This window comes from Amphiprion ocellaris, chromosome 11 (assembly GCF_022539595.1).
Source record: "Amphiprion ocellaris isolate individual 3 ecotype Okinawa chromosome 11, ASM2253959v1, whole genome shotgun sequence".
Taxonomy (NCBI): Eukaryota; Metazoa; Chordata; class Actinopteri; family Pomacentridae; genus Amphiprion; species Amphiprion ocellaris.
In genome coordinates this window covers 3,436,451-3,463,938 of record NC_072776.1, presented here as the reverse complement: position 1 = coordinate 3,463,938, position 27,488 = coordinate 3,436,451, and the positions used below count along the sequence as shown (strand labels likewise).

The 27,488-nt window shown below is 38.7% G+C and overlaps 1 protein-coding gene across 12 annotated transcripts in view; it reads left to right on the top strand.

Moving 5' to 3' along the window:
* nalcn (sodium leak channel, non-selective) overlaps positions 1-27,488 on the top strand; it is an 88,411-nt gene that overhangs the window by 5,449 nt on the left and 55,474 nt on the right. For 5 of the 12 annotated variants that reach the window (XM_055015190.1, XM_055015183.1, XM_055015186.1 and 2 more), the window contains 11 exons: positions 1,304-1,415; positions 1,625-1,686; positions 2,449-2,589; positions 2,858-3,040; positions 6,121-6,204; positions 6,359-6,498; positions 6,595-6,723; positions 10,442-10,593; positions 12,034-12,176; positions 12,446-12,550; positions 17,729-17,815. In XM_055015190.1, the coding sequence (XP_054871165.1) occupies positions 1,645-1,686; positions 2,449-2,589; positions 2,858-3,040; positions 6,121-6,204; positions 6,359-6,498; positions 6,595-6,723; positions 10,442-10,593; positions 12,034-12,176; positions 12,446-12,550; positions 17,729-17,815 (1,206 nt within the window). In that variant the 5' untranslated portion in view covers positions 1,304-1,415; positions 1,625-1,644. The remainder of the gene's footprint in view (positions 1-1,303; positions 1,416-1,624; positions 1,687-2,448; positions 2,590-2,857; positions 3,041-6,120; positions 6,205-6,358; positions 6,499-6,594; positions 6,724-10,441; positions 10,594-12,033; positions 12,177-12,445; positions 12,551-17,728; positions 17,816-27,488) is intronic. The other 7 variants (XM_055015187.1, XM_055015189.1, XM_055015188.1 and 4 more) reach the window with 3 other exon arrangements.

Genomic DNA, 27,488 nt, shown 5'->3' with positions numbered 1-27,488 from the left:
GGATTGGACCCTCTGGTGGGCCGGTTTTGGCACGCAGGCCGCATGTTTGACACTCCTGCCTTCGATGCTGCATGAGTGTGCTATTTGACACCAAAACTCCTCTCTCAGTTGTGGTAAAGAACTCAATAACTTTGCAAATGTTCTGCCTGCCCACATCTAGCAAACTTTTTCTTGTCTATAATGAAAAACATACTGCCACAGTGCACTTAAGAATAAAACTTGAACAAAGAAAGTTTGCATACTTGAGCAAATACTCACAGTTACAATTAATCTGCCCAGAGATCGCATTCTGCCCGTGAGGAACATGTCCTTTCTCCAAATGGGAAAGTAATTGCAGTCTTTGCCACCTATACTCCCACATAATAGCACTTAGACACTGTAATTTTGTTTTCACTCTTCCTCACATCTCCATCTGCATATGTTAAGTGTAGCAATTACAGTGGGAAATTGCTTCTAACTACATGGGGTTTATGGGATGGACAGTTTCTTTTCTTGGTGGGAACAGCAGTGATGATAGTTATATTGTTCTGTCTGCATTTCCATCCTAACTTAGTGTTTTGTTGCAAGAGTTAGATCTTCTTTTTTTAAAATTTATAAGGTGTGTAAAGTTTTTGTACCTTTCAAGTTTTAAAGGAAAACTTCTTATTGTTGAATTTTAGTCACTTCAGGGCAATGGAGGATCAAAATTTGGTCGTTTAGTCCATTTATTTGCTTGACCATTCATTGTACCTTGTTTTTCAGTTTTAATGAATTTAACTTGCACATATCTTTGATAGGAACATAAACAGTGAAACATCTGTGTCCATGTGCTTGTGATGTGGTGACATTTCATATGGGCTTTAGGACATTTGCAGAGACATTTGCTAATTGCATCTATTGTTCAGTTTCATCTTTCCTGTGCTAGACTTATGCCTCAAATTACATTAATCTTGACAGATTGCCTCATCCAAATTTTAACAGCAAGAATTTCTCAGAGTAACAGACCTCACTTTTATGGAAATGCATTCTACCAAAGTAAAAAAGAGGCTTTGGCAGTGTTTTTGTGGAATTAAAGAGCTATTGTTTCTAGAAAAGGACATTTTCAAATGTGCTGTGAACATGTCATTGTGGTATTAGAGATGACAGGTATAAATATTTTATCAGCCTGGCTGCAGGTAAGAAAGAAAATGTGTTTTTTCTGTGGTGAACTGAATTGATTGCATAGATCTGTGCTGAAGTTGCGCCTGCACACACATGTGAATATGTTTTCTCACCCCTCTTTAATGCTCTTATGACTGCTACCATTCACTGATTGCTGCCGCAGGACCTCCAGGCCTTTAGGACATTCTCCTTTTTGCACCTCTAGTCTCTTTCTCTGGTTGGTTTCTCCACCCCTCTGTGACCTGGGGATGAACGCACCAATGAGGAGCCTCACAGTGAGTCCGCTGGTCCCTCTTCCACCCCCATCACCTTCCTCCACAACACCTCAGTCACTCACTCACTCACTCACGGAGTGTGTCGCATATATGCCTTGATGTCAGACGTGGTGGGCATTCCTGTCTCTATGAGCGTACTGTAGATGTGGGTAGTGTACTGTACACCATATAAGCCATGATGTTGACTAACTGTTGTGTGTTATTTACAGGGTATGCCTGATCGCATGTTATGTGCAGTGCTGGAGCAATTTCAGCTTTACTTTTCCCTTTGGTATGTGCGCTTTGTCTCCATTCAGAGTGTCATTTCTTCTTGTGTTCTTATGTTGAAACGGCCTGTACAGTTTTCTTTTTCCTGCATACACACATTCACACAACACACACACACACACGAGCATCGAACACGCACAGGTAAAAACCCCCTCACCACTGTACAGCATATTTCTACTGGCGTCTCGGTGTTCGATCTGACGAAGATCATGTATGATCTTTTGAAATGGTAAGTTACTGGAGCTGTTCCAGTGTGAATACACTCGTTCTATGTTCCATGTGTGCTACGTTGTGTATCACGGTGGCCATTCAACAGTGCGGCACATTTAGTTTTCTAGCATACACCTCTGCTCTGGCAATTCAAGTCAGGGAAGTTTACCTCATGGAATACACATCAGCTCCATTCTACTTTTAATTACATCCAGAAGCCACTATTGATACACAGCTTTTAAAATAATATAGCAGTAGATTTACATGTTGGTTAAGCTAAGCTCTGTACATTTATTCAGTTCTTTAATAAGTGCAGTAATATTTTTAAAGTCAGTTGCTGTTAATGTGGCCGTTTATGGCAAGCCAAGTGCCATGCCTCTGAGCTGCATTAAGTATGCATTACATCATTAAATTAATTTATACAGATAATAAACCACCATGATTGGAGTTAACAAAAGTTGTACTGCCACTGCCCAGACTTGGATGCAGCCAGAGTGTTCCCCTGTTCCCCTTTTAGCTGTGGTCACTGTGTGGTTCGCCTTCCCCTCTCTGTCAGATCCACTCTCTGTATAGCACGGCCAGCCCCAGCATGCTGAAGAGGAAACAGAGCTCCCGGGTCGAGGCCCAGCCCATGACCGACTTTGGGCCTGATGAGACCCTCGCGGACAGCGCTGACATCTTCTGGATAAACAAACCAGTGAGTGTACTAGCATGTGTGTCTGGGCTGGCTAATATGGTGGCTCGGCGGTTAAGGCTTTGGGCTACTTGAGTGGAAAGGTCAGAGGTTCAAGCTCCAGCACTGCCAAGCGGCTTCAGGGAAGTCTTAGTGTGGCTGACTCTGCTCCGACCCCGGCTTCCTGGGATATACAGACAAAGAATTTTCCCTTCCAGGATCAATAGAGTATGAAAAATTTGGAATGTTTAGCACATTTTTAGACTATTCTGTCTTCTTTTGTCCTTTGCAGTGGGTGCACTCCCTCCTGAGAGCCTGTGCCATCATCAGCGTCATCTCTGTGTGCATGAACACGCCCAAGACGTTTGAGCATTACCCTCCTCTGCAGTATGTCACCTTCACGCTGGACACACTCCTCATGTTCCTTTACACCGCCGAGATGATCGCCAAGATGCACATCAGAGGAATCATCAAGGTATCTGCTGGCAGAGGCTGCAGGGATTTTAGACAGAAGCATCACGAGTTGAAGCAACAACAAAACAAAACCACACATCATTGTTAATTCTTACACATTTTCTTTCCAACTTTTTATGCTACAATTTTGAACTTTTCAGCAACAGATTTCCAACACATGAAACTACAACTTTGACCAAACACTGGTTTTGTAGCGTATGTGTCCCAAAAATCTGGCAGTTACTTTTGTGTATGGTTGTTGTTTTAAATTGGCTCTTTATTTAAATATATGTGTCTGTTAGCAGTTTATTTCTTAAACATTTACAATGAAAGTGGACTTAATTTTATGAAAACATTATGGGATGTAGCAGTGATTTGCCTCACTTTCAATGCCATAACGAGACCTGGCTCTGTTGTGGATTTAATGCTAGTTTTCTAAATAAATTCACTGAGCGCCACCAAAAATTACCTGCCAGTCCAAAAATAAAAATAGGGGTAAACTGTTGCTGCATGGACAAACCTGGTTGACAACAGGTTGTTGCCATGGTTATTTAGAATACTCAGATATGGGTAGAATGCCAGCAAGCTCATCTTGTGTCCAGTTATAGGTAGGTCATTTAATAATTACTTCATATGATTGACAATAAATTAAAGTGAAAAATCTGATACATATCAGATATATGTGGATATTTAAAATTCTGAGTTTTTGGAGGTATAGATGCTGTCATAATTGTAGACATTTAACCCTCTGAGCAGGTTTCTTGTCCCTATAGAAACAGCACAAACCATGGTTGGAAGTAGAAAGAACTTTAGTTTGTAACAGTTTAGAAAGTTATAATGCCATAAACCATAAAAGGAGAAAAAAGTAAATATGATTTTCTTTTTATTTTCATATATTTTTAAGTTGTTTCCATGTTTGTCTACTATCTGCTTTGTATAAACACAGCTTGAATTTTTGTGATTTGGCTGTTGGTCACAGCTGAGACATTAATGGCTTCTCAGTTGCACAGAGGAGTGCAGTTTTTTTGTTTTTTGCAGAATATGATTACTGTAAATTGTTTATTTTTGGCAAATTTTTGAGACATGTAGAATTAAGTGATTTTGTTGAAATATGACAATTTAAGCCGGGATTTGGATAATTTTCCCAATACAATGGTGGAAAAAAGTTTTCGGACACCCTTAAAATTTTACACAATGTCAAATATTATCATGAAATATTTTTGGAAAAATCTTTTTTGTGTTTCAAAAGGTGTGGCTGCATTAGAAAGACACAAACACATACAAATTAGGTTTTTCTTTGTTTATCGTTTACAAGAAAAACTAACAAAACTAAATTCTACCAAAAAAATCTTATTTTTATGGAATGAATCAATTTTAAATTTTTAATAGCCTTTTTTTTTTTAAGGATTTGCTTAGTTTTTGTTCGTTTTGTTACGACTGTGACTTGCTAAAAGAAATTGCACTTGGAGAGTTCACTTAAGAGTGATTCTTAATGCAATATACATGCAGATGTATGGAGTGTCTGAAACTTTTTCCACCACTGTAGAAGAAGGATTAGTTCAATGACTGATTGAAAAGTTAAAAATCCAACGATTCTTTCTGTTTTCACAGTTTCTAGCTCTGATAAATGGTGTAATTTTGTTCATTGTGTAAAAATAATTTGCATTTGACACCTGACAGCTGGTTTTGGAGTTCAGAGGGTTAAGCTGGTAACACATGATTTACCATTTGTAAGATCAGTACTGGGGTGAGAATTGTAACTTTCTTAGTCACTACATAAAAACTTTTCTCTCTCGCACAGGTGTATACAGAAATAATGATGTGTCCTCAAATTACAAGTTGGTCTTTGCTAGTATTTCTTCCCACTTTGCAAATTCATCCAATGATTTTCGCTGACTACTACGGCCTTGTGTTTAATCACACTTCAAAATCAACCTTACTAGTTACACTGAGCTGTGAATTCAGATGAATCAACACAGTTCAAATATGAGGTAGACCGATAATATTCTATAGCAGCATCCAGGAACAGACAGCTGGCAGATGAAAGACCTGTAATTACTGCCATGAAAAATGTGGACAGCTTAATTGGCAAATCAAGGATAACAAACAGGGAGGCACCGGAGGACACAGAATTAGAATCATTAATGCAGGAAAACAGCATAAAACAGAAGCAGCTCTGCTTATTTATTGTAGCATTTATTTTGTTCTTAAAAGCAGAAAAAACACACAGTTTTCTAAAGAATGAGATGGTATTTTTCGGTTTATTGTCACTGGACTTGGCATTTAATTCAGCTTCTAGAAATACGGCACATGTGACGCGTTTGAATTCCTAGGTTTTAAGGGATTTTAAGGAACTACGGTATTTTAAAATGTGCCCCAGTGGATATATTTAGCAAGCCTGTAATTCTATTTATTGACATTTGGAGGTTGTATTTTGTTGCCGCTGAAAGTTCCCGCCTAACACAAATGATCCCCATAGTGTGGTAAAATAATTGCATGCTTTTGTACTTGTCAGTTTGTGTAATCAAACACACTCCTTATGTGCAGTGTTTCAGAACACACCCTCCTATTTGCAGCCTTTCTTCCTGTGGAAACCTGACCTCCTAAGAGCTTCTCAGAGGCTCTCTCCCTCTCTAAGTGGTAATTAAGTATGCCCATTTTGGATGGCCCCTTGACATTTCAGTTTGTTCACACTTCAGGAGCTTAATATTTTTTTGTCTTATCCTGTTGAAAGCAGGCTGTTTGAATATTGTGGTCAATCAGTGGAAATGGGCCCCAGTAATTTCACTTTTTTATTTGTTTTTCTTGAGTGTTACTGAGCCATTCACTGTCACCATTAAAGCTTTCTCTGTCAGATTTTCACAAGGCGATGGAAAGTTAGTCTTTTGCCGTGAAGACTTCAGGGCATTACCAAAGCCTTGAAACATCACAGGATGTTTCGTGATTGTTAAAATACATGTAATTTCTTGAAAAACACAGCCTTGGATAATGATGATGTTCATATTCTGTTCCTTATTTATTCATTCAAGTGCGCGTTTCCTGCTCTTTCAAGTCTTCCCTCTTTTCACAGTTGAAGCCTCCTCTTTGTCCGTGTCTTCACAGGGGGATAACTCCTATGTGAAAGATCGCTGGTGTATGTTTGATGGATTCATGGTGTTTTTCATCTGGGTCTCCCTGGTGCTGCAGGTGCATTGGAAAATTTACTATTACATCTATATTTTTTTTGCATCTGCTATACGCTGAAATTTCTCTATACTGGAAATTCCTGTACAGGTTGATGTAAGACAGTCTATTAGAGTGTCTGTTTCACCTCCTAATAATCAGTTTCTCTTTGTTGTAGGTGTTTGAAATAGCGGAGCTCGTGGATCAGATGTCTCCGTGGGGAATGCTGAGAATCCCCCGAGCCCTTATTATGATCCGGGCCTTCAGGATCTACTTCCGCTTTGAGCTCCCCCGCTCCCGCATCACCAACATTCTGAAGTACAATGCTTTCATGAGTGTTTCTATTAAATATGGATGGATATGTGTAAAATATGGCTCTTAGATATATCTTTCTGCTGTATTCTGCTTTTGCAGGCGATCCGGGGAGCAGATCTGGAGTGTGTCAATCTTCCTCCTGTTTTTCCTCTTGCTCTATGGAATTCTGGGTGTCCAGATGTTTGGGACATTCAATCATCACTGCGTTACAAATGACACTCAAAAAGAGTAAGAAAGAAGTATTAAGAAGTGTAATTTTGGATGATTTTTTTGCTTCAGATTAGTATCTTTGCAGAGAACTCCATAACTAAGCATTTTACTGAAATATCTTGAATTTAGGCTGTTGTTTTTAGCATTAATGCATTTTAGGTTTACTGAAGCAATGCTGAGAGTCTCTGTATACACGATGATATAAATTAACGCAATATTCATATATTTTTTACAGTACAAATGCTGCATCTGACTTAAATTCACCCCAAAACTCAAAGAGACCCAGATTTCTGTCAGGTTTCTGTCTCAATCAATTTTCTCATCACGAAAGCATTTGTTTCTTGTATCATGAATCATCATCACCAGTGGCGCTGTTCAGCATGCGTTACTAACAGCTGCATTGTTAAATATGCAGTGAATTGCAGATTGTGTGATGTTAGTTTAAACCACATTCTGTTCTAAAACAGATTACGTAACCTAATGCTGCTTTGTATCGATTATACCACTTATCTCTGCCTTTGGGTTCCAGCCAGACATGAGACATTGTCAAGAGGCTAAAAGAGCTGGACCTGTGGAGACTTGGATTCTTTTTCTAATAATCTTATTATGAAAGGGAATCTACTTATATGTGCTGATAGTAGAAAAAACAGCCCTTGTTAGTGAATATCTCATGGGGAGAGGAGATTGCAACTGTGGCCTGCTTTGAGAACAGCAGTTTTCCTTTGCACAGTGTCGTGGTTGAACATTTAGCAGACCAGTAATGGGCCAGTGTTTGTGTATCGGAGTGTTTAAAATACAGTCATTTAGCAAGAGCTCATTGGTAGAAAATGTTATTTTTTTGGTGATCAGTGTATTCTTGCAGCCTCAAACTCAAATTTGGCCAACAAAATATCTAAAATTTGTGTAATGTGGAAAAAAAAAGTCATAAAAGTGAAACGACTGATCATAATGTTGAAATCCTGTACATTTCCTCTGTATACTACTGCTACTAATGCTACTACTACAAATAATAACAATAACAAATAAATAAAGACAGAATCAAGCATAAAAAGACACAAAACAACCAGAAAAGGACACAAAACAACCACTAAAAGATGCAAAATACTTAAAAAGAGAAGCAAAAAAATGCAAAACGACAGAAAACAACCACACAAAGAGACAAAACAACTACAAAGAGACACAAAACAACCAGAAAGAGATGCAAAACAACCCCAGAGACGACAACCAACCACACAGATGCAAAAAAGCCCTACAGAGATGCAAAAAAACATCAAAGAAATTAACACAAAAAGATACTAAACAAACGCAGAGACATGACATAACTAGAGAGATACAAAACAATCACATAAAGACTTTAAACAGCAGGTCCACAGGTAACACTATATACTATATATTTATCGACTTAAACAATAATTCCAATAATAGTAATAATGACAATAGTGATGAATTCATTTCTAAAGCACCTGTTAAAGACCTTACAAAGTGCTTTACAAATAAGAGGTGAATGCTCAGGAAGACCATTAAAAAACAGATGGCTGGTCAGTAAGTTGAGTAAAACATGGTAAAATATTTTGAAAATGAATCAATACAGCAACACCAGATACAATCATAAAATGCCACATCAAAGTAAGGGAAAGAGGATGCAGAATAAAAGAAAATAGTGGATAAAACCATAAACCTAATGCAAATAACAATAATGATAATAACAGCATTAGTAAATAAATAAATACGTAAATAAGCAATTAAATAAAGAGAATTAAATTAACAGTAAAATAAATCAAGTTAAACAAAATCAAATGGACGATAAATATATGGTAGATATAAAGATTGAATTAAAAATAGCATGAGGTGCGATGTAGAATTGGGAAGAATGACGGTGTGCACATGTTGCTGTACAGATATTTAAGCTCCCTCGTGAAGGTTTTTAATGTGGAGGGTGAAGACAGTATAGAATATGAAGCAGAAAATAGGAATTCCTTGTGGAGACAAAAGAGAAAGAAAGTGACGATCATGGTTGAAGCCCAAGGCTGCAGCGAGAGTTAACACTAATTACAATAATTAAAATTCCCTACATTGTCCAGCCTTTGTATTAAGCTCATCCATCTCCGTACTGATGTGTGCCCAGAGACCCCAGGGATTCAGCATACATCGGCCATTAGTAGCCGCACAGATAGCACAGGACATTCTGATCTTCAGTGTCCCTCTGTAACATCAGCCCAAAAGTCATGTGGTAGCTGTGCATCTCATTGTCTATTCATATATGGACTATATATATATATATATATATATATATATATATATATACATAATGTATGTGCTTCTAATGGGGGTGTTTTAGAAATGTGTCACATGTGGCCTGATGTGTCTAATCTCTATCTGTCAGATGCCCTTGGCACAAAGTCAAAGCTCCCTAGCTTTTCACACATGAGGGATTTGCTGGAAATTGGGAAAAAAATAGCAGGGGAGACATTTTCTGATATGGATATTAGAAGAAAAGGGGCTTTGGATTTGTGAACAAAGTAGGGTCTCCCCTTCTGAATGTCAGGATTTCTGCTATTGACCTCGTCGCTCTTTAGCTCCTCGGCTTGAATAATGTGCTTAGGTTTAAGCAGGGTGAAGTAGATCTGCTGCCTGAAGATTTATGTTTTGAAGATTTCATTAAACCTATATGGTCATGGTTAAATGTATTGTAGCACTTTGAGATTTTATATGTGAAGTGCATTATAAATTAAAGGTATTATTATTATTATTATTTCCTTATGTTTATTTTTAAAACATTTTTGTGTGCATTTGTTTTGTAATATTTTTGATCAGCTAAAGCTGTTTTATCTAATTTGGAATATAAAAACTGTAACTGGGCAGAAATTTATAATTTTAAAAATTGTTGTATTTTAGATGATTTATTCTAAGCTCTATTTTTTGTTTGTTTGTTGTTTTTTATGGCTTGAGCAGTTATAGATCCACAAGTGAAATGTTTGCCATCTTATGTTAAATTTTTACAAGTCTTCTTCCAAATATATATACATTAAATTAAGAAAATATGACATATTTGCTGCTATGATGCTGTCTAATTATCATATATCATTGGATGCCTTGAACCAATTCATGTAACAGCATTACTACCATATTCTGTTATGTGTTGAAATTCCTGTTTCTTGTGACTGAGCGTCAACACTAAGCAATAGTTGACAGGAACTCTACGTTTAATTTATGCAAAGCTTTACAAATGAATTCTGGTGTTATCAAATTATAGCTTGAGAAAACCAATCATGAATATTTTCTTATCACAAACATGTTTTGTTTTTTTATTTAACTCAAAATTATTAATATTGAGTTATCAGGGCACGTTTTGTCTGCTCGTTTATCTTCAAAAGTGACTTCTTTGATAAAACACTTTGGTATTTTGTCGTCCAGAATAATTAGCTTTATCGGGATTCACCACTATGCCTCTGATTGCCCTTTGTGATAGTGCAATAAATTATCCCTTCTGATCCTGTACCCCATAATAAACAATTTGGATGAATGTCTGGGCAGGCAATTTGAGGGCATTAATTTTCATTAGGGAAATCAACCAGCTCCTGGTAACACCTGTGGCTGAAAGACAGGGAGAGAGAGCAGGAGAAATTTACTCACACGTCACCCTCTACAGTATATTTTTCATCTTTTTTTAGACATTAATGCCGAGTATCACCTGCTAACATGTGATTTATGATTGTTTTTGTCTCCTTTTGGTCAGTAATGTGACATGGAACAGCCTGGCCATCCCAGACACCCACTGCTCACCTGATGGAGAAGGCTACCAGTGTCCTCATGGCTTCAAATGCATGGACCTGGAGGAGCTGGGCCTTAGCCGGCAGGAGCTCGGTTACAGTGGATTCAATGAACTCGGTATGAGCTACACGGTGCATATCCAGTACATTACACAGTGCATAACATTCACAGTTTCTGACATAGAACAAGAGAACAGATACACTAAAATGAAATTAGCATTGCAAGCTGACTAAAATCTTCTCTCTGCTGCTAAATATATAAACTGAGCCTTTCACCTGTAAATCTGTGCCATGTTGCTGCATCCCGGTTCTTGGATCCAGTGGCAGTACACGGTGCAGCGCCCCTAATCTTTCAACAGCCGTGAAGGAGACTAAGAGCTTCACAGTAAACAGCACATTAATTGACACATAATTGACTGGAATATGGTGCATCCGGTGCAATGTACAGTCTAAATGTGTGACCTAAATAATCTCTGGGGACACTTTATAGATATCTGTGTAGCTTCTAAGTTGCTTTAGGTGCATTGTAGGAAAAATGCTGAACCACTTGTGTTTTCATTAATGTTCAAGTAGAGACCCTGAGTATTAAGACATTAAACTTAGAACAAGGATTTGATGTATTTGTTAGCGTAACTGGCAGATTGTGACTTCTCTTACTAGTCTAGCCACAGTTTAACACTGTAGAGTCTCAACCTTGGAATGTTTTTGTGAAGATAAATAGTATTTTGTATACTTTTTATTAAGGTTTTAATGCCTAATAAATGAATTGTATGGTGTGATAAAATCACACCATAAATAACACTATAGAGTCTTAATCCTAATGTCAAAACTTGTTAGGTTAAACTTAAGTAAAAATTTAAAACAGCAATCGTGATCTTTTTCACTGGAAAGCACTTTAACTGTTGTTTCAGATGTGCTTTATTATAGATGGTGACTTGACTTGACTTCAGTCTGGGAGTTTATTTCTGTAGAAAACTCAATGATCTGTTAGTCATCTATTTTGAAAGGCAAAAGAACACAAACTACTGTCCAGATTTTCAGACATTAAACTTAAATGAAATTCTTTCTTGATGAAATCATCTTTGGCCAAGTATTAAAAGTACAGACAGTTCATTTGCAGAGAACACATTAACGAGAAAACAGCCAAGAGTTTCACTTAGTAGTTTGGCCAACGTACATAATTTATGTTAATTAGCTACATCGGATCGAATTTGTCAGCGACAAAGGCATGCATCAAAGATCAGTTCATCATGCTAATGAGTCTGCCAAACAGTTGGAATTTTAAATCTTGTCATTATAACAAAGGGACTGTGAGGATACCCGAGTGCTGTATTTTTAACCGTGTAAGCCGTCAGAATTTACATTCATTATAGATAAAAAGAGAAACTCAATGTATTATTTCGACTTTCTAAAAGGTGTCGTCTTCAGTGAACCGTAATAATTGGTGTGAGGTTCACAGACATCACCGTGTTAGACTAAAGACTGCACTGACATTCGTTCCAATAACACTTTCTGCTTTTCATCTGAGTGTACATCGCTGTGTGTGTTTTCTGCGTAGGTACGAGCATCTTTACCGTGTACGAGGCTGCGTCACAGGAGGGCTGGGTGTTCCTCATGTACAGAGCCATCGACAGTTTCCCTCGCTGGCGCTCCTACTTCTACTTTATAACTCTCATTTTCTTCTTGGCATGGCTTGTCAAGGTTAGAGCCAAGACTTTCTCTCTCTGCTGCACTTTTCATTATAATTTCAGGGGATATTTGAACAGCAAAAGGCTTTGGTTAATTGACATAACCTAATATTTCACCTACAGACATGATGAGCTCCCCTTGTTAGTAGAATATTCTCTGGCTAATGTGAGAATGAATATGGCATCACAGAAAGAAGAACTCACTTGAACTTGGTCATTTGCTTTCAATTCCCACTACAGTTTCTCGCTGTCTCTCACTCCGTCTGCTTTTCTCTTTTACAGAATGTGTTTATTGCTGTCATCATTGAGACATTTGCAGAGATCAGAGTGCAGTTTCAGCAGATGTGGGGGTCGAGGAGCAGCACCACCTCTACGGCTACAACACAGGTACAACCGTCACGCTCTCAGACGGAGTAGAGCCACAAAATGTCACCTGAACAAACTGTGTGCCTTGACTCTTATGTGCTGCCTAAATCTGACCCGATTTCAAGCATTTATTGCAGCCTGTCTTTCTGTTTTGAACCTGCTCATCTTGGGTTTTAAGTGCAGAAAAAAAATCTGTTCATTCATCAAAGTTGAGTTCATCAAAGTTGCATGAATCCTGAGAAATCAAAGGAACGGACAGAAACTCTTTTTGACAGGAATGGCTTTCTTAGGACTGCATGGTCATCAATAAATACCTTCAGTTATGTAAAAACTGGACTGCCTGAAGGCTCGTGTACAATCAGATGCCTGTTTTTATAATAGATTGGACATCAGAATATCTGTAATATCAAATCCATTTAATTAAAAAGTAAGCCAGATAAAAATGACTCTCTTTCTCTAATGGTGCAGAGGAGACATTTATTTGGCCAAGTGACAAGTGAGCTAAGTGAGGTGAAGATTTGCTCTCACACACTTTGCTGTTGGCTGTGTGAAATGTCACTTCTCTGGGGGAAGATGGTTTACCTCTAGTCAGAGTTTTTGCTTTGGAATTGAACTCTTGGATAAAGGGTGGACACTTTTTTGAAGTTATGGAATTGTTCCTGCTCCTTTAGGAAATTGGAGGTGTGGATGCTTCTTCTGCTGTTGGGCAAACCAAACTTTTCATCAGGAAAAGGACATTTTTTTGGTCTTAGAAACACTCTGGAAGAACTTTAGGAAAAGAAAAGCCAGGTAGTACTCAGGTCAGGGTTTTCTAAATCATCCAGGATTCAAATGAAGAGCCACAAGTCAGGTGGGTTCTTTGTGGATTTTTTCTTTTTGGATGCTTAATGAAATATTAGACATTTTTACTGATTGTGTGTTTTATCCTGACAAGAATTTCATCCAAACATCAAAGACATACAAAAAATGTCAGCAGATAGTTGTTCGTATTTAGGCAACATAGATCATTATATTCAAAAATGTAAATTTAAAAACATAACCAGTGGTTAATTAACTAATGTTACAGTTAAAATGATTCAATATGCATATCTGAAAATAGGTGGCTTTTGTGAGGTTTGTGTGCTCAGTGCAAGCGATGTCTGTCCTCTGCTAAAGATGGCTTATTAGATAAAAGAAACCTCCACACAAATACGATTGGAGTGTTTTTGTACTCACAACAAATCCTCGGTTCAAGGATATAAATAGCTGAAATTGTCACCAGATATCTGGGGTCACCTTCAAGGAAAGGGTGAGGAGGCTGGTCGTTTGCGAAGAGCTTAGAGAAGAATTGCTTTTCTTTGACAGTGATAGGAAAGTACTTTGGGCATCTGATCAACATACCTTCAGGATATATCCCTTTGATCCAGAGCATACTGAAGGATTATTGCTTTCACTACGATGAGCTGGACAACATGGCCAGAGAGAAGGACATCTGGACAACCTTGCTTAGCTTTACTTTGCCAAACCTCATGTAGTCTAGTATGATCCAACTCAGTGACAGCGTTTGGCTTCAGTCACATATCATCTCTCATTTCCTGTCACTTCTCCACTATTTGTGTCTAATAAATGCATAAAATGCCCCCAGAAATAATTTGATACCACAAGATAGCCAAGGTAGCAAATATTAGCGTCGTAATAAATCAACATGAACCACTAAGCAAGTGACAACTGAGAAGTTTAAGTAAGCAAGTGTAATGAAAGACATTCCACCTTAAGAGTTTGATATTAATTTTAAAATAGCAACTTGGATTTTACTGCCTTTGTTCAAGATGGATGTTGGAAAGCAAATTACAAGACTGACCTTGAAAGATGCTGTGTTCTCATCTCAGTTTTTTCCTCCTCTTTCTTTTATTCTTCTGGGGAGCAGTGGTGGCTAAACGGTCAAGGCTTTGGGTTTTGAGGTTGGGGGTTCGAACCCCAGCACTGGCAAGCTGCCACTCAAACCCCTGAGCAAAGCTGCAGGAGTGCTGTATTCCAGCTGAATCCGGGCCTTGACCCCATCTTCCTATCATGCTGGGATGTGCAGAAAAAAATATTAATTTCACCGTGCTTAATGCAACACTTCACCGCCTGTAAATTGTCCAGAGACAGGACATATGTTAGAGAGAACTAATGAGGAATATTTGCAGAATTTAAGGCTCAAAAATACAATCCTAAGGTGAGGACAAAAACATTAATAACAGAAAAAGTTTTGTTAATTCTATAAAGATTTCTCATCATTGTTCAATCCACATGGCAACCATTTAGGTTAAGAATTAGCACTGACGATTTGCGAGTCTTTTTGGGTAGGAGGAAAACATTGTTACTCCCTTCTTGATTTATGCTCTGTTTCTCTTGATGTGACAGACATTCGCTTGTTTCTTGCCACATTTGCATCAGACTGCAGTCTGGACTGACCAAGAAGGTTCAAAAGGAGGTGTGAAGTGAGAGAATGAAGAGAGAAAGTATTTTGTGACATGTAGGATTTATAATTGCATTACAACTGAAAACTGGGAAGCTGAGGAGGCAGCATAATGTCTTAAGAATGAACAAAAATACATAAGAGTGTTGTAAGCGACAGCAGCTATGTAAACACTAATGCATATCTATAATAGATACATGATGGAGTTGTGGATCTGCATTTGTATTTTGCAATTTTGATGATTGTAGAGGAAAAACTATCAGTGGTTGATGTTTGGATTGGAGTCTTCCAAGACACATCTTGGAAATGCATGAAGCTAAAACCTCATGATGGAAAACAGGCGAGTGCCACCGGCATACTGCTTTGACCTTGAAAACAATTAGCCTTTCTTGCCATTATCAAAATTAATTGTAATCACATCGTCATGCCCCAATCTTTATCTTAGAGGGGGAAAAACTAATTAGCTGTGGTATAACACTTAACTGTCAATCACCGAGGCTGAAACAATATAATCCTTTCTTTGTGTTCCCTAGAGAACACGGCTGGTATGAGGTGGCCCTGAGAGACATAACCTCATGTCACACTCCTCATTTTTTTGACTTTGCTATATTGTCTTCTGATTGTTGAAGCTTTTAGTAGAGATTAGACTGAAAACCTCTATTGATAAAAGGACAAAAGATGAATAAATTTTTGTTTTACACGTTTTAGCTCTTTCCTCCCTAATTCTGATTAGTTATAATTAAGGGCTGAACGTGAAGTTGGATTTCATTGAACTTTACTTCGGCTTGGCTAAAGTTGACTGATATCAACCTTGTGTATTTGACATCAAGGCTGTAGATAGTATTGTCTTTGCCAGGTTATAATATAGACAAGATGATAACAGCTTTGGATTGGACACCACAGCCTCGTGAGGCTAAAGTGACATGATAATGTGAGTGAGGCAGGAACGTTGAAGGATTTGTAAGTGTAAGAAGGAAGCAGTAACTTTTGAATTGGCTAAGGAAATTTAAATTGGGAACCTTCATATTATACTCAGTCCTCACTGTTGCATTTTAGGCCATTCTTACCACTTCAGACACACTTACAGAGTGATTTAACCCACCACTGGGTGCACTGAAAGACGTCAAGTAAATCTAAAAGGACACTCATGCAAAAACTTTCTACAGTGTAGCTTCCACCAGCCGATTGACCAAACAAAACATTGACATTCTAGATCTGACTATTCTGTCAAAGTCTTCTTCTTGGTTTATATTACTTATGTATAAGTTATATTGGTTCTATTAGTTATATTACTGTTAGCTGGCCTTTGGGTTAGTCAGTCCTCCACTCTGGACCAGACTGAAATATATCATTAAATACTGGATTGTATTTTGTGCACACATTTGTGGTCCCCAGAGGATGAATCGTACGGACTTTTGACTTTTGTGCTAGCGCTACCAGCAGTTCAAAATTCATACTTACCCTTATCTTTGGGCAGATTGACACACATTTTGTCCACACATTAATGCTTACAACGACTTGAATAATCCCCTGACATTTTCTCTGCACCAGCAGTTGTTGAATGACGCATGACACACGTTTAGCCCCACACATGTGACCCTATAGCTTTTCATCTCACACACCAGTCCAGAATTTCAATTCTGTTCATGCTTTAGGTGTTGACTCAGTACCTGCAACCCTATTCCATTACCATCAGCCTTAGTTGGATTTTATGTTTTGAATTGGAAAAAAGCTGACATGCTAGTAATAAGACAGCAAAGATGGCAACCATTATATCTGCAAGATATTTGCATGTTAGCATTGCCAGTTTGAGCATATTAGCATGCCAATATTAGTATTTAGTTCATAGCCCTGTTGAGCCTAAGTACACGTCTCACTGAGCCACTGGCTTGGCTCTCATAGACTGTTATTATAATATTGGCACAGCACAACTCCTTGCATGATTGTTGTACTTGGGCTATGGTAAGGTCAGACAGTTTCCTGAAACTAGCACTTAAGCTTAACTTTTCCGTCATATTAAAGTCATTTGTCAGTGATTGAGTCATAGGTGAGCTGGTGTGCTGGAGTTGCAACAAGTATGGAGGGTTGCATGTAGAGAGACATGGAGGCTGTTTGGAGCCACATGTTCAAAGAGAAATAGAGTTACATCTAATGCAGAAAGGGATTATTGTCATGGAAAAACTTATAAATATGTAACTGTGGTGTACAGAGATGAGTTTTTGAAGCTTTATTCAATGACCAGAGACGGACTTTAGCTCGAAGTTGCCATATTTCTTAATACTAAGTTGTTTCATCCGCGTTTGGGAACAATGATTGATATTAATGAGTGAACCAGCTGTCTTCACAGCTTGGAAAGTCTCTGCTGTGATATTGGTTTGTTTTTATTTCTAGTGTTAAATCCTCAGGCCTGCATACTGTATTTAGTAGCTATCATGCTGTTTGTGTGGGTCTGAATCTGTGTACAATGCCATCAGCTTTTCTCTGGTCACAGATGTTTTATGAAGATGTAGCCAAAGGGTTGATATGTGTGTTTTGTATTTGTCCAGTGCTTTGAATGGTATGCATGGTTGTTTTTTTTTTTTTGTGTGTGTGTGTGTGTGTGTGTGTGTGTGTGTGTGTGTGTGTGTGTGTGTGTGTGTGTGTGTGTGTGTGTGTGTGTGTGTGTGTGTGTGTGTGTGTGTGTGTGTGTGTGTGTGTGTGTGTGTGTGTGTGTGTGTGTGTGTGTGTTCTGCCACTTATGTGTTGTCCTCCTACCACAGATGTTCCACGAAGACGCTGCTGGGGGATGGCAGCTTGTAGCAGTGGACGTCAACAAACCACATGGCAGAGCGCCTGCGTGCCTCCAGGTAAAGACAAGCACATAATAAATATGCTGCTGGTGTAAACCGTTTCTTTTTCCTCTCCCTCCCATGCATAGTTCTTATTCTGCGTATTAACAGAGAATCAGCAAACTTCATCCATTTAACAATTGACACGGACGCACGCAGTATCACCTCATTGTTTTCGCATTTGTCTCTGTCTTCAGTGGCTGTGTCAAATGGCTAAGTGATGGGATTTTAAATGAGGGGAGGCTCATGTTTGATGTGTAGAGCTGCACTAATGATGTGGCTGCAGTGATAGATGAGTTTTAAATGACTTCTACATAACTGACGCCGCCGTTGCTGCGTGGTCGGTGTGATCTGAATGGTTGGGCTTTAAAGATAAGCTGAACGCAGCGGGCATTGTTTGCAGCTGGCCTACTGTTGATAGTGGCATGGTGCGGTGTAAAAGGCTGGGCCCTCGCTGTGAGAGACTGCCAATAGAGTCTCCGGCTATGAGAGGGAGGATGGCTGTCAACACCACCCTCATGGAGTAAATACGGCTCCAGAGCTCAGCTTTAAGGAGGCACACAAACAGAGCACAAATAAAAATAGAGAAATTGGGTAGAGAAGAAGGGAGAGACAAAAGAGAAAAAGTGAAATATGCAGTGTTCCCATTAAGGCAGCATGTCCCCCAGAGCCTCATCATCAGTTGGAGGAAAGATTTAGACAGAGGGATAACCAGAGGGATAAACACGGCTGACTTCCCTCTGAGTCTTGTGCTGCATTACACGGAACAATCAAAGACTTCTTCATTTGCCTTATTCACTCATAGCAAACAGCTATTATCGTCATCGTGTGCTAACAAGAAGACCATTTAGGCTGTCAATAGCACAGGGTCAAAAAAAACACAACTTCCATTTCAGTGTGTTGGCAGAGAGGGAGTCCCAGTGCGGTGGGCTACAGCAGAACAACAAAGAGCTGTGTGTCGAAAACCTGGCTTAACATTTTGGCAATACAGCATCGCTTAGCTGGGCTAACAAATAGATTCAAGAACCCATTCTTGGTAGCATGACGGCAATCTCTGTTGGATAAAAACACAGAAAACTTTGTCTTTATGTAAGTTTAATTCAGCATCTGCAGAGTGAATGAGCTGAGTGCAAAGAGTGAACCTGGGAAAGAATGGAAATGGTATGTATACAGTCAAGGACACACGTTTTTTTTTTTGTTAGCTTAGAATATGAGAAATAATTGCCAGCATGATAACTTCACTTTTGTTGCAGATTTTACAGTGGTACAGTGTGTTGGCAGCTTTTGAATGAATGGATTATTATTCAGACAGGTCCTCCTATTGATGCATGGAGCTACACTCTCCCATCAATGCAGATCTTTGCTTTTTTTTTCTTCCAACCCAGCACTATTTTGCATCAGCACACCGCCTTACCGCCTTAAGGATGCAGACTTTGTGTGAGCGGCTTTCTGTGAGATCGACAAAGGGTCAGAGTGCAGGGCAGCTCACACCTCCATCACGTGGACAGATTCAGCTCCCAGGCGTGGCCCAGATATTGTGATAGATGTCTGCTGTCAAAGAGAGCCTCACATATGGATACCATGATAGAAAAAGAGAGTAATACTGAGAGGAATGGTCGTCTTATCACTCTTTCTTGATAATAGTATCAGAGGAGTACATTTCATAGTAGGGTCAGTGTTACACAAGACATTTGTCAGGGATGCATGCCTGTAGAGTGAGACAAAAAACTAAGTAATGAATAAGATTGGATGGTTAAAGTGATTTAATGTATAGTTTGAGGTTTCCTGATACTCAAACATGGCTTGACGATATGTCCAAAAAATGTATCATTCTTCTATTATATTGATCAGTGTTGCTAATTAGTACAAAATACGTTGAATTAATGAGGAAGGAGACACATCTAACGTGGCTGTTAGAACTCATGGCTACACACAATGTGTTTTGATATGTAAGTGTCAAAAGAAAAATAAGGTTGTTTATGAGAAAACTGTAATTTGAACTTCAATTTCAAAGATTTGTCATGGTTCAAAGTAGTATTGTATTTCATAAAGAGCCATTTTTATAATTATCATATATAATCATGAACTTGATTTTTAAAATAAACATCACAGAAAAGATACAACATGTTCTGCTGCACATGTTGGCAGCTGCACACTGGTACTGGCAGTTGTATTTGCTTTCATATGCCACATAATAATACTACGTAAAAATATATTGGCTTTCTTTCTCTATCCCTGACGGGATGGTAGCTTTCCCTTTTGGAAAAGGCACATTTTTTGTCTCTGTAGTTTTACCTGGATGTGTTGCAGTGGATTTCACTCTGCCGTGTCTCCAGCTTTAGAGAACCAAACTAAGTCACTGATGTTGTCTGATAACATCACTGTTTTCCTCATCTAGTGCCAGCGTCTGACTCGTTGTGCTGCTGCTAGTTTTCCAACAACATGTGTGTGCATTTTTTAACTTATTTTTGGCTCTACTTATGTCAGCTACATAACCCCGTTGCTGTAGCCTGATTGGCTGATTGTGCAGATGAGTGTTGACCCAAATAGAAAAAATGCATATATTTTAATTATTTCTATCATTATTATTGAGCTCATTTAATTGCTCAGCCTTACATTTAAACAATTTTCAACTTACATTTGCTTTCTTGTCATTGCATTGCATGTATTTTTTTGCCATTTCAGAAATGACACGCCATAATTTAACATATGTCTAATGAATATTCTGTGAAACTGATGGTGCAAGTTTTCCACTTTGTCTGGATTCTACGAAATCATTTAACAGATATAGCATTGGCAGTTGGAGCTCAATGACTGTCTATGTTGCATTATAAATTAACTCACTAATCCCCCAGACTTGACATGTTAAAAAAGTCATGCTATCTTTAAGAAAATTACACAATTTATCAGAACTGGAAAATGTAAAAATATGAAGAATTGTCCAATTTACTTCTCCTGGATGGTCCCTGAACTACTCATCTGTGATGTTCCATTATTCCAGAAAATGTAACTAAACCTAACCTAAAAATTGTGATTTCTATTCAAAATCACTTTATTCTACATGTCTCATTAAATAATTTACCAAAACAAAACCCTTACGTCTAACCACATTCTGTAAAAAACAACAAAAAAACAGAAATTCTGCACTCGTCTGCGCTTCAATGAAATCATTAGTGACTCAGCTGCAACTAAAAATCACATGACAATAATTCAGGGACTTGGCTGAACTGCAGGTTGTGCAGCAAAATATCTAAAGTATGTGGAGTCACCATTTTGATAAGCGTTAGGGTTGGTAACTTTTGTGGATGCTCGGGGAAAAAAAATGTGCTTTTTGATTCCATTTTTGAATATATGTAATCACAAACTAAACTTTGGGGTTTAGTGCACAAAAACCATTTCTGAGTTCTCTCTACTTCTGACGGTGGTTGTGCTGTATCCACAGATGTGCAGGACTTTATATTGCAGTGATAAATGAGCCCAATACTAGAGCAAGACAACTTTTGAAGTTAAAATATTGTTGTCATTAAGATTGTAGTGTTGGCAAAGAAACTAGTTTGTTGTTGATGTAAATATCCTGTTGGACACATGCAGTCTTCAGTCCCTTTAGGCTCAAGTTAAGGTTCCACAGCTAACTAATGTGTTAAAAGTTCGGTAAAGATCCAAGTCTTAGTTACACACTGAAAAAGTGAGACGCCTTCCTTTTTTTTTTCTCGAATGAATCAGTCTCCTGCAGAATCACCTGTGAAGACAGGCCTCATATTATTCACAGTGAGCTTCATTTGTCCCACCTGGTCAACCACAGATCTATAAGGTTCATTACTCTGGTTATTTTTCTGATTCTTTTTTCACGCCGTACATTAATTATGCAGATAATTAATTCAATTATTTATCATTGCTAATGTTTTTCATTGTCCACCACAGAAGCCAAGGAGAAAGAGAAAAGCATCAAAGGGATTGCATTAATCATGTGAGATCAATTAAAGGGACCAGAACAATAGCTTGATTATATGAGGGTTTATGTGAGAACTGCCGCCAGCTTGCATTGATGTCAGTTGCAGTGAGTTCAAAACAAAACGGATTTTCATTACAGAATTCAATGGAACTTTAACCTAAAAAGCCACATTACCCTCAGGCTGGCTTACAGCCTAGACCTGTGTTTTCAATGTAACACTGAATGACAGCTGCTGATCAACCAAAACGTGCCTCATAATTTGTGCTTTGATAATGGAATGGAGTGAGCAAAGAAAAGGGAGTTTTTCTGACTGCAGCAACTTGGAGTTTGACAGGGGTCACAGTTTTTCTCAAAAGAGGCATTTTTTATGTGTTGTTACATTCTTCTGCTGTAGCCATTCTTCATTATTATTTGCCTCACGCTTGACACTTGAGTGATCAAGCAGACAGACGTTTAAAGTGTAGTATTAGTTGAATAGTACCGAGCGACTTTGACACGCGTCATCCAGCGCTCAAATTCAAAGTCATCCACTGTTTTCCACTGTCAGTCGCACACTGACAGCATTTTGTGGCATGTCAAGCCATCAAACCACTCTGAAAAATGTTTTGATTTTTTTTGATTTTGTCAAAAAACTGCAAGGTCTAACCCAGCCCTTCAAACCACAAAGGCCTATTCAGAGATCACAGAGAGGTTTTATAAGTGGGGCAATATTTTGAAGCTTCTGCAGATAATTCATTTAAAGAGGCTGATTTTGTCTCAGATAGTTTACACCAATATTGACTTAAAATTTTATTTAATTTAACAATAAATTATTTAGCTTAAACTAGCTGTGTTCCCATGCATTGAAGCATGTTAGCTCATAATATGCTATGACAACTTGTAGCATAATACAGTAGTAGTTGACTAAACTACACTTTAAGATTAGATTTATTTTATTAGGATGCCACTCAGATCTTTTCAAATCTAATTATGGTAATCAGTCTGTAATCAGAAGTTGTGAACTCTGATTTCATTGACCTCCAGTTCCCAAACAAAGAAATGCATAGTAGAACCTAGAATAAATCTTCACAAAACATTTATTAACCGTTTCTACCAACAAACAATAAGACAACAATGACGCAATAAACAACAAACAGTGAATGAATGAATGAATCTAGGTAAACAAAGTGAATCATTAATAAAAGGTTTTTGGACTTTGTGTGTGCTGCTCTCGAATGCAGACACCAATAAATTGTTGTCCTGCTTCTTGGTACACAACAAACTAATGAAAATTGGTGTTGCAAATGCTTAAATTAAATCTAAATTTCATGTATACTTTTGCAATTATTAAATTAATAAATTATTAGGCTGAATGGTTTGGGGAAAATATTTCACATATATCAGTTTAAACTGTGAAACGGTTTGTTACAGTCAAGTGTCAGTTTAATATTTACTGTCAGATAGATTCAAAAGGATTTCAAAGATACCATCAAAAGCAAGACTACCAGACAAGGATGGCAGCATTAATATTTAACGGCAAAAAAAATGGATGAGACGACCCTTTAAACCCTGGGTCAGATGAGTTTGTCCTGAACTGTAAAGTTTTCAATTTGCAAATGTAATTGCTTTTCAATGTGAAAATAATTAAGCGTAATTAATTGTTTTGCCCAATTTTGGATGTTTTGACACTGTAACTTAACACCAACAAGTGTATATCTTTAAAAGTAAAATAATAATGAAAAATAATCTTTCATCATATACAGAGTAAACATACAAGTACCATTAAGTCACTGTAAAATAACTTTACACAAACAGTACACAGAAAGAGATTAATGGCTTCAGTGACTCCTGTAGCACTCCTGCATATGCACCTGTGCATTAGTACATGTTGTTGTGTAGTACACACCTGTTAGTCTATATACAGGCCTCCATGTAATGGACAGACTCGGTTATAGTGTTGTTTTTCTCCTCAGTTTCTGTTCTTTGACGTCGTAATAGATGGTGTGAGAAGGCATGCCGTATTATGTCAGTGTCATCTTTGATTAATGACGGATATCCCTCCCGCTCTCTTTTCTCTAAAGCCTTGCCAAACACCTTATTTCTTTGCTTTTTCACCCATATCAGAGGGGAGTGGCGCTGGCTGACTAGACAGGTCGAGTGAAGGCAGGCAGTAGAGATCCAGCCTGCAGGGCCATCTGTGAGTGCTGGGGAAGTGAAGTGTGAGTTTCTGTTCTGCTCTGCCTGGCTCCAGAGTAATTGGCCGTCAAATGATTAAAATGTTTCAGGGCTGGCAGGTGGGTGCTATCTACAGATAGGCGGTCTGTGTGTGCGGCCCTGTGTTTGTCTGCTGCTAGCTCGGCCGTACCTGTCGGACTGTCTTTTTAAACCACCTGCACGTGTCTGGTCAAGCCGCCGTGTTTCGAAGTGTCAGCCTGTCGATCTGCCTGTTGACATCTGTCTATTTTTGCATGTCTGTGTGTGTCTGTCTGGGTCCAACTGGCTGCAGCAGTTGGAGATAGCACATAATTGATTAACCACCTGCTCTTTTTGGAGACAGAGAGGAAGTGGCAGCTTCCTCTCTTGAGGGGCTACAAACAAAAATAGCCCTCAAAGCAGGGAGCATCTTCACTTTGCTGTCCAGCTCTGCCAGTTGTTTGTCATTGTTTTTTAACAAAATTACAACGATATCCGTTTAACTTCATTACAATAACAGCTGTGTTCCTCATTGTTCGGCTTATGTTTAACTGTGTACTTTTGTCACTGATTCTGGTTGGTACTCTGACAACTTTATTTGAATTTGGTTTACACAGTTCAAATGAAGGTGGTGCTTTTTTCTTTTTCTGTTTGAGATCTACCAGCAGTAATCTGCCAACAGCAGACAAGAAGAAAGTCAGGTTAATTCTAGCTTTAATGAGCCAGACTACCTGTTTTCCCCTGTTTCCAGGATCTCTGTCCATCTAACCATTTTTTGACACTAACTTCATATTTAATGGACAGATGCTTTTCATGTTTTATCTCTTAGCAAGAAAGAGAATAAGCATATTTCCCAAAATGTCAGACTCTTGCTTTAAAGCCAAGGTTACATTTTATATTACTCTAAAGCTTTAGATGCATATATGTACATATGCGGTCCCCTGTACTTTATGTGTTTTTATGCTCAGAGACTGAAATCTGTAGCGTTTACGGTTAAGAACACGTGGATGTTCCATGATTTTTTAATAGTGACATGCACATACCAGCCCTTTCCAAAGGTTAAGTTATAGTGCATTTATTAATGTCAACATTTACATAATGTTCCACTTCATTGCATTTGAATCACACTAACTGCTCTGCATTTGTTCAAGCAGATTTTTTAAAAAGGTTTTTCAGTATTTTTGCTGGGTTTTACTCATGGACGAAATACAGTATAGACCAGTGGAGGTTAATGAAGTGTCCCCTTTCTTTCCCTAAAGATCTGGTCTACTAATTAGCCCCCGATGCTCCACCACACAATAATTACTCTGCAGATTGCTGCTTTGGCTGTTGCAAGCAAAATAGAGTGACACTTTCTACAGGTGTGTCCCACTGGATGAAAAATCAAGCGTTTAAACTGCATCACAGACTAAAGAATTTCAGTGTGAGAATAAGTAAAGCAGCTTTTAAAGGGATATTGAGGAAGAATAGGATCACCACGATAGATGCATGCTATTTCTAGTAATCCAGGAGGATCATGTGATTAATTTTGCATTGTCTCCTTGGCAATGAGCAGCTGATGTTGCTCGCTAGCTACCCTCTCCTCAGCCCTCTGTCTGCAGAGCTAAATACAGAGTGATGGATAGCCCAGCAGCTCACTGGGGGGTACTGAGGTCCGATGAATAGAACACCTTTTTGACCTCTCCCTCCCAAGCCAGAGGTTATTGATTCTCCGGAAGCCTCCTTTTCTTCACTGCCACTGATCTTTACCCTCTGGATCTTCCCGGCAACACCTCTCCTATCATTTTAAGCTCACACGCACATTCACACAATGTGTCAAGGTTAAGGTCAGTTTGTGTGGAAGGAGAAGGACGGCACAGAAGAAGGGAAATTGGCTCGTGATAGCAGGAAAATAATCGTAGTGAGAGTATTACTATAGATAGTGGAAAAAAAGATTCCACTGAGGTACTGCAAGGTAGATGTACACATGTAATGTGAAATAAAATCATCTGCAAGAAGAGAGTGGACAAGATGTCAGTGGTCCTATGAGGTCAGCTCTCATAGACAGAAGGGGATGAGTGAATTTGATTGTTTGCTCAGTCCCAGACTGCAATCAGACAGATGCATAGTGATATATTCTGAAATTAAATGAGTCAAAAAGCATATGAGGGAGAATCAGACAGCAAATGGACATAGAGGTGGCCGAGCACAGCAGATGTTGTTAAGAGTAGGAGGGGGCAGGCAGGAAGACCATCATGTTTTATTAAGACCTGTTTTCCAGCCAGAGACATGAGTCAGCCTGCTCTAGTCAAGGCCATAATAAGTCAAGGGGCTCCCACTTCACTTGATCCCCAGCTCGGCAAGATTTTGTACACCCACTCCCTCAGCCACAAGCGTTCCGTTGAAATAACCCTGTACTGATACCACGATTTGACGATAGATTTCAGAATTATCATGCTTGCTCTACATATTTTCATTCAGTTCTCTTGATTATCACAATTTGTTTATTTGTTGTCAGCAAATACCAAACTGAAGAGATAACTCAAGTGAAACAGTCTGTAATCCCACTCAGTTTCTTCCTAATCTCAGTAAACAGGAGATAGAGAGAAAACTGCAGCGGGAGCCAGAACATGGCCCAGTCTGTTGGTGACAATTCCTGTGTGAATACCGCTATATCCTGCCAGCTATGTGCACGTGTGCTACATTTGTCTCATGTACCAGCAGAAAGAGCATTTGTCCTTCTTGGCAGTCTGTGGTAACAGACAGAACATGAGGAAGCAGTCAGTCTGCTTCCCTGGCTTGATTGTGTTACAGTTGGAGATGCTGGAGATCATCCAGGTATGATGCATATATATCATCCAGAGAATCAGTGCGCTTACTGACAGCAAATCACGTCAAGACATCTCTTATTAAAAGTTGTTTCACTTCTTTTAGGAGATTCCAGTTTATATTCCTCTGACCAGACAGACTTTAAAGAGTGAGAGTTAGACTGACTTGGCATAAATTGGGTAATAAAGAACAGAAGCGCTCAGACAAGAAACCAGAAGCTCTGATGAAAAGAGAAATTGCTGTTTATTTCTTCTTATTTTTAATGATATTTTCCTTTTTTTATTTTTACTGGAGGAAAGCACACCCAGAGTTCACTGTTTCCCCCAAATACCAATTTACATGCCACTTGAAATGATATCTTTTTTTCTCTGCAACATTATTTGCATACATAATTTCTATCATGTATAATCTGTGAAGAAAACAAGAGCCGAGTGCACGCTGTATTTTATAAATGCACTGTGGAAATGTATCAGAAATTAAGCACTGCTTTGCCATCAGACCGAACGATGCCAGTGTTCCCTGGATAAAAGCCAAAGCCACAACTTAATGTGTGGCTTCTGCTTGTGACACTTCAGTTCAGCGTGTGTGTGTGTGTGTGTGTGTGTGTGTGTGTGTGTGTGTGTGTGTGTGTGTGTGTGTGTGTGTGTGTGTGTGTGTGTGTGTGTGTGTGTGTGTGTGCGCGCACATTGAGCACCTGGTGTTTCAAAGAAGCAGCCAGAAGCCACACGAATAAATAGCATCCATCAAACAAGTGGGAAA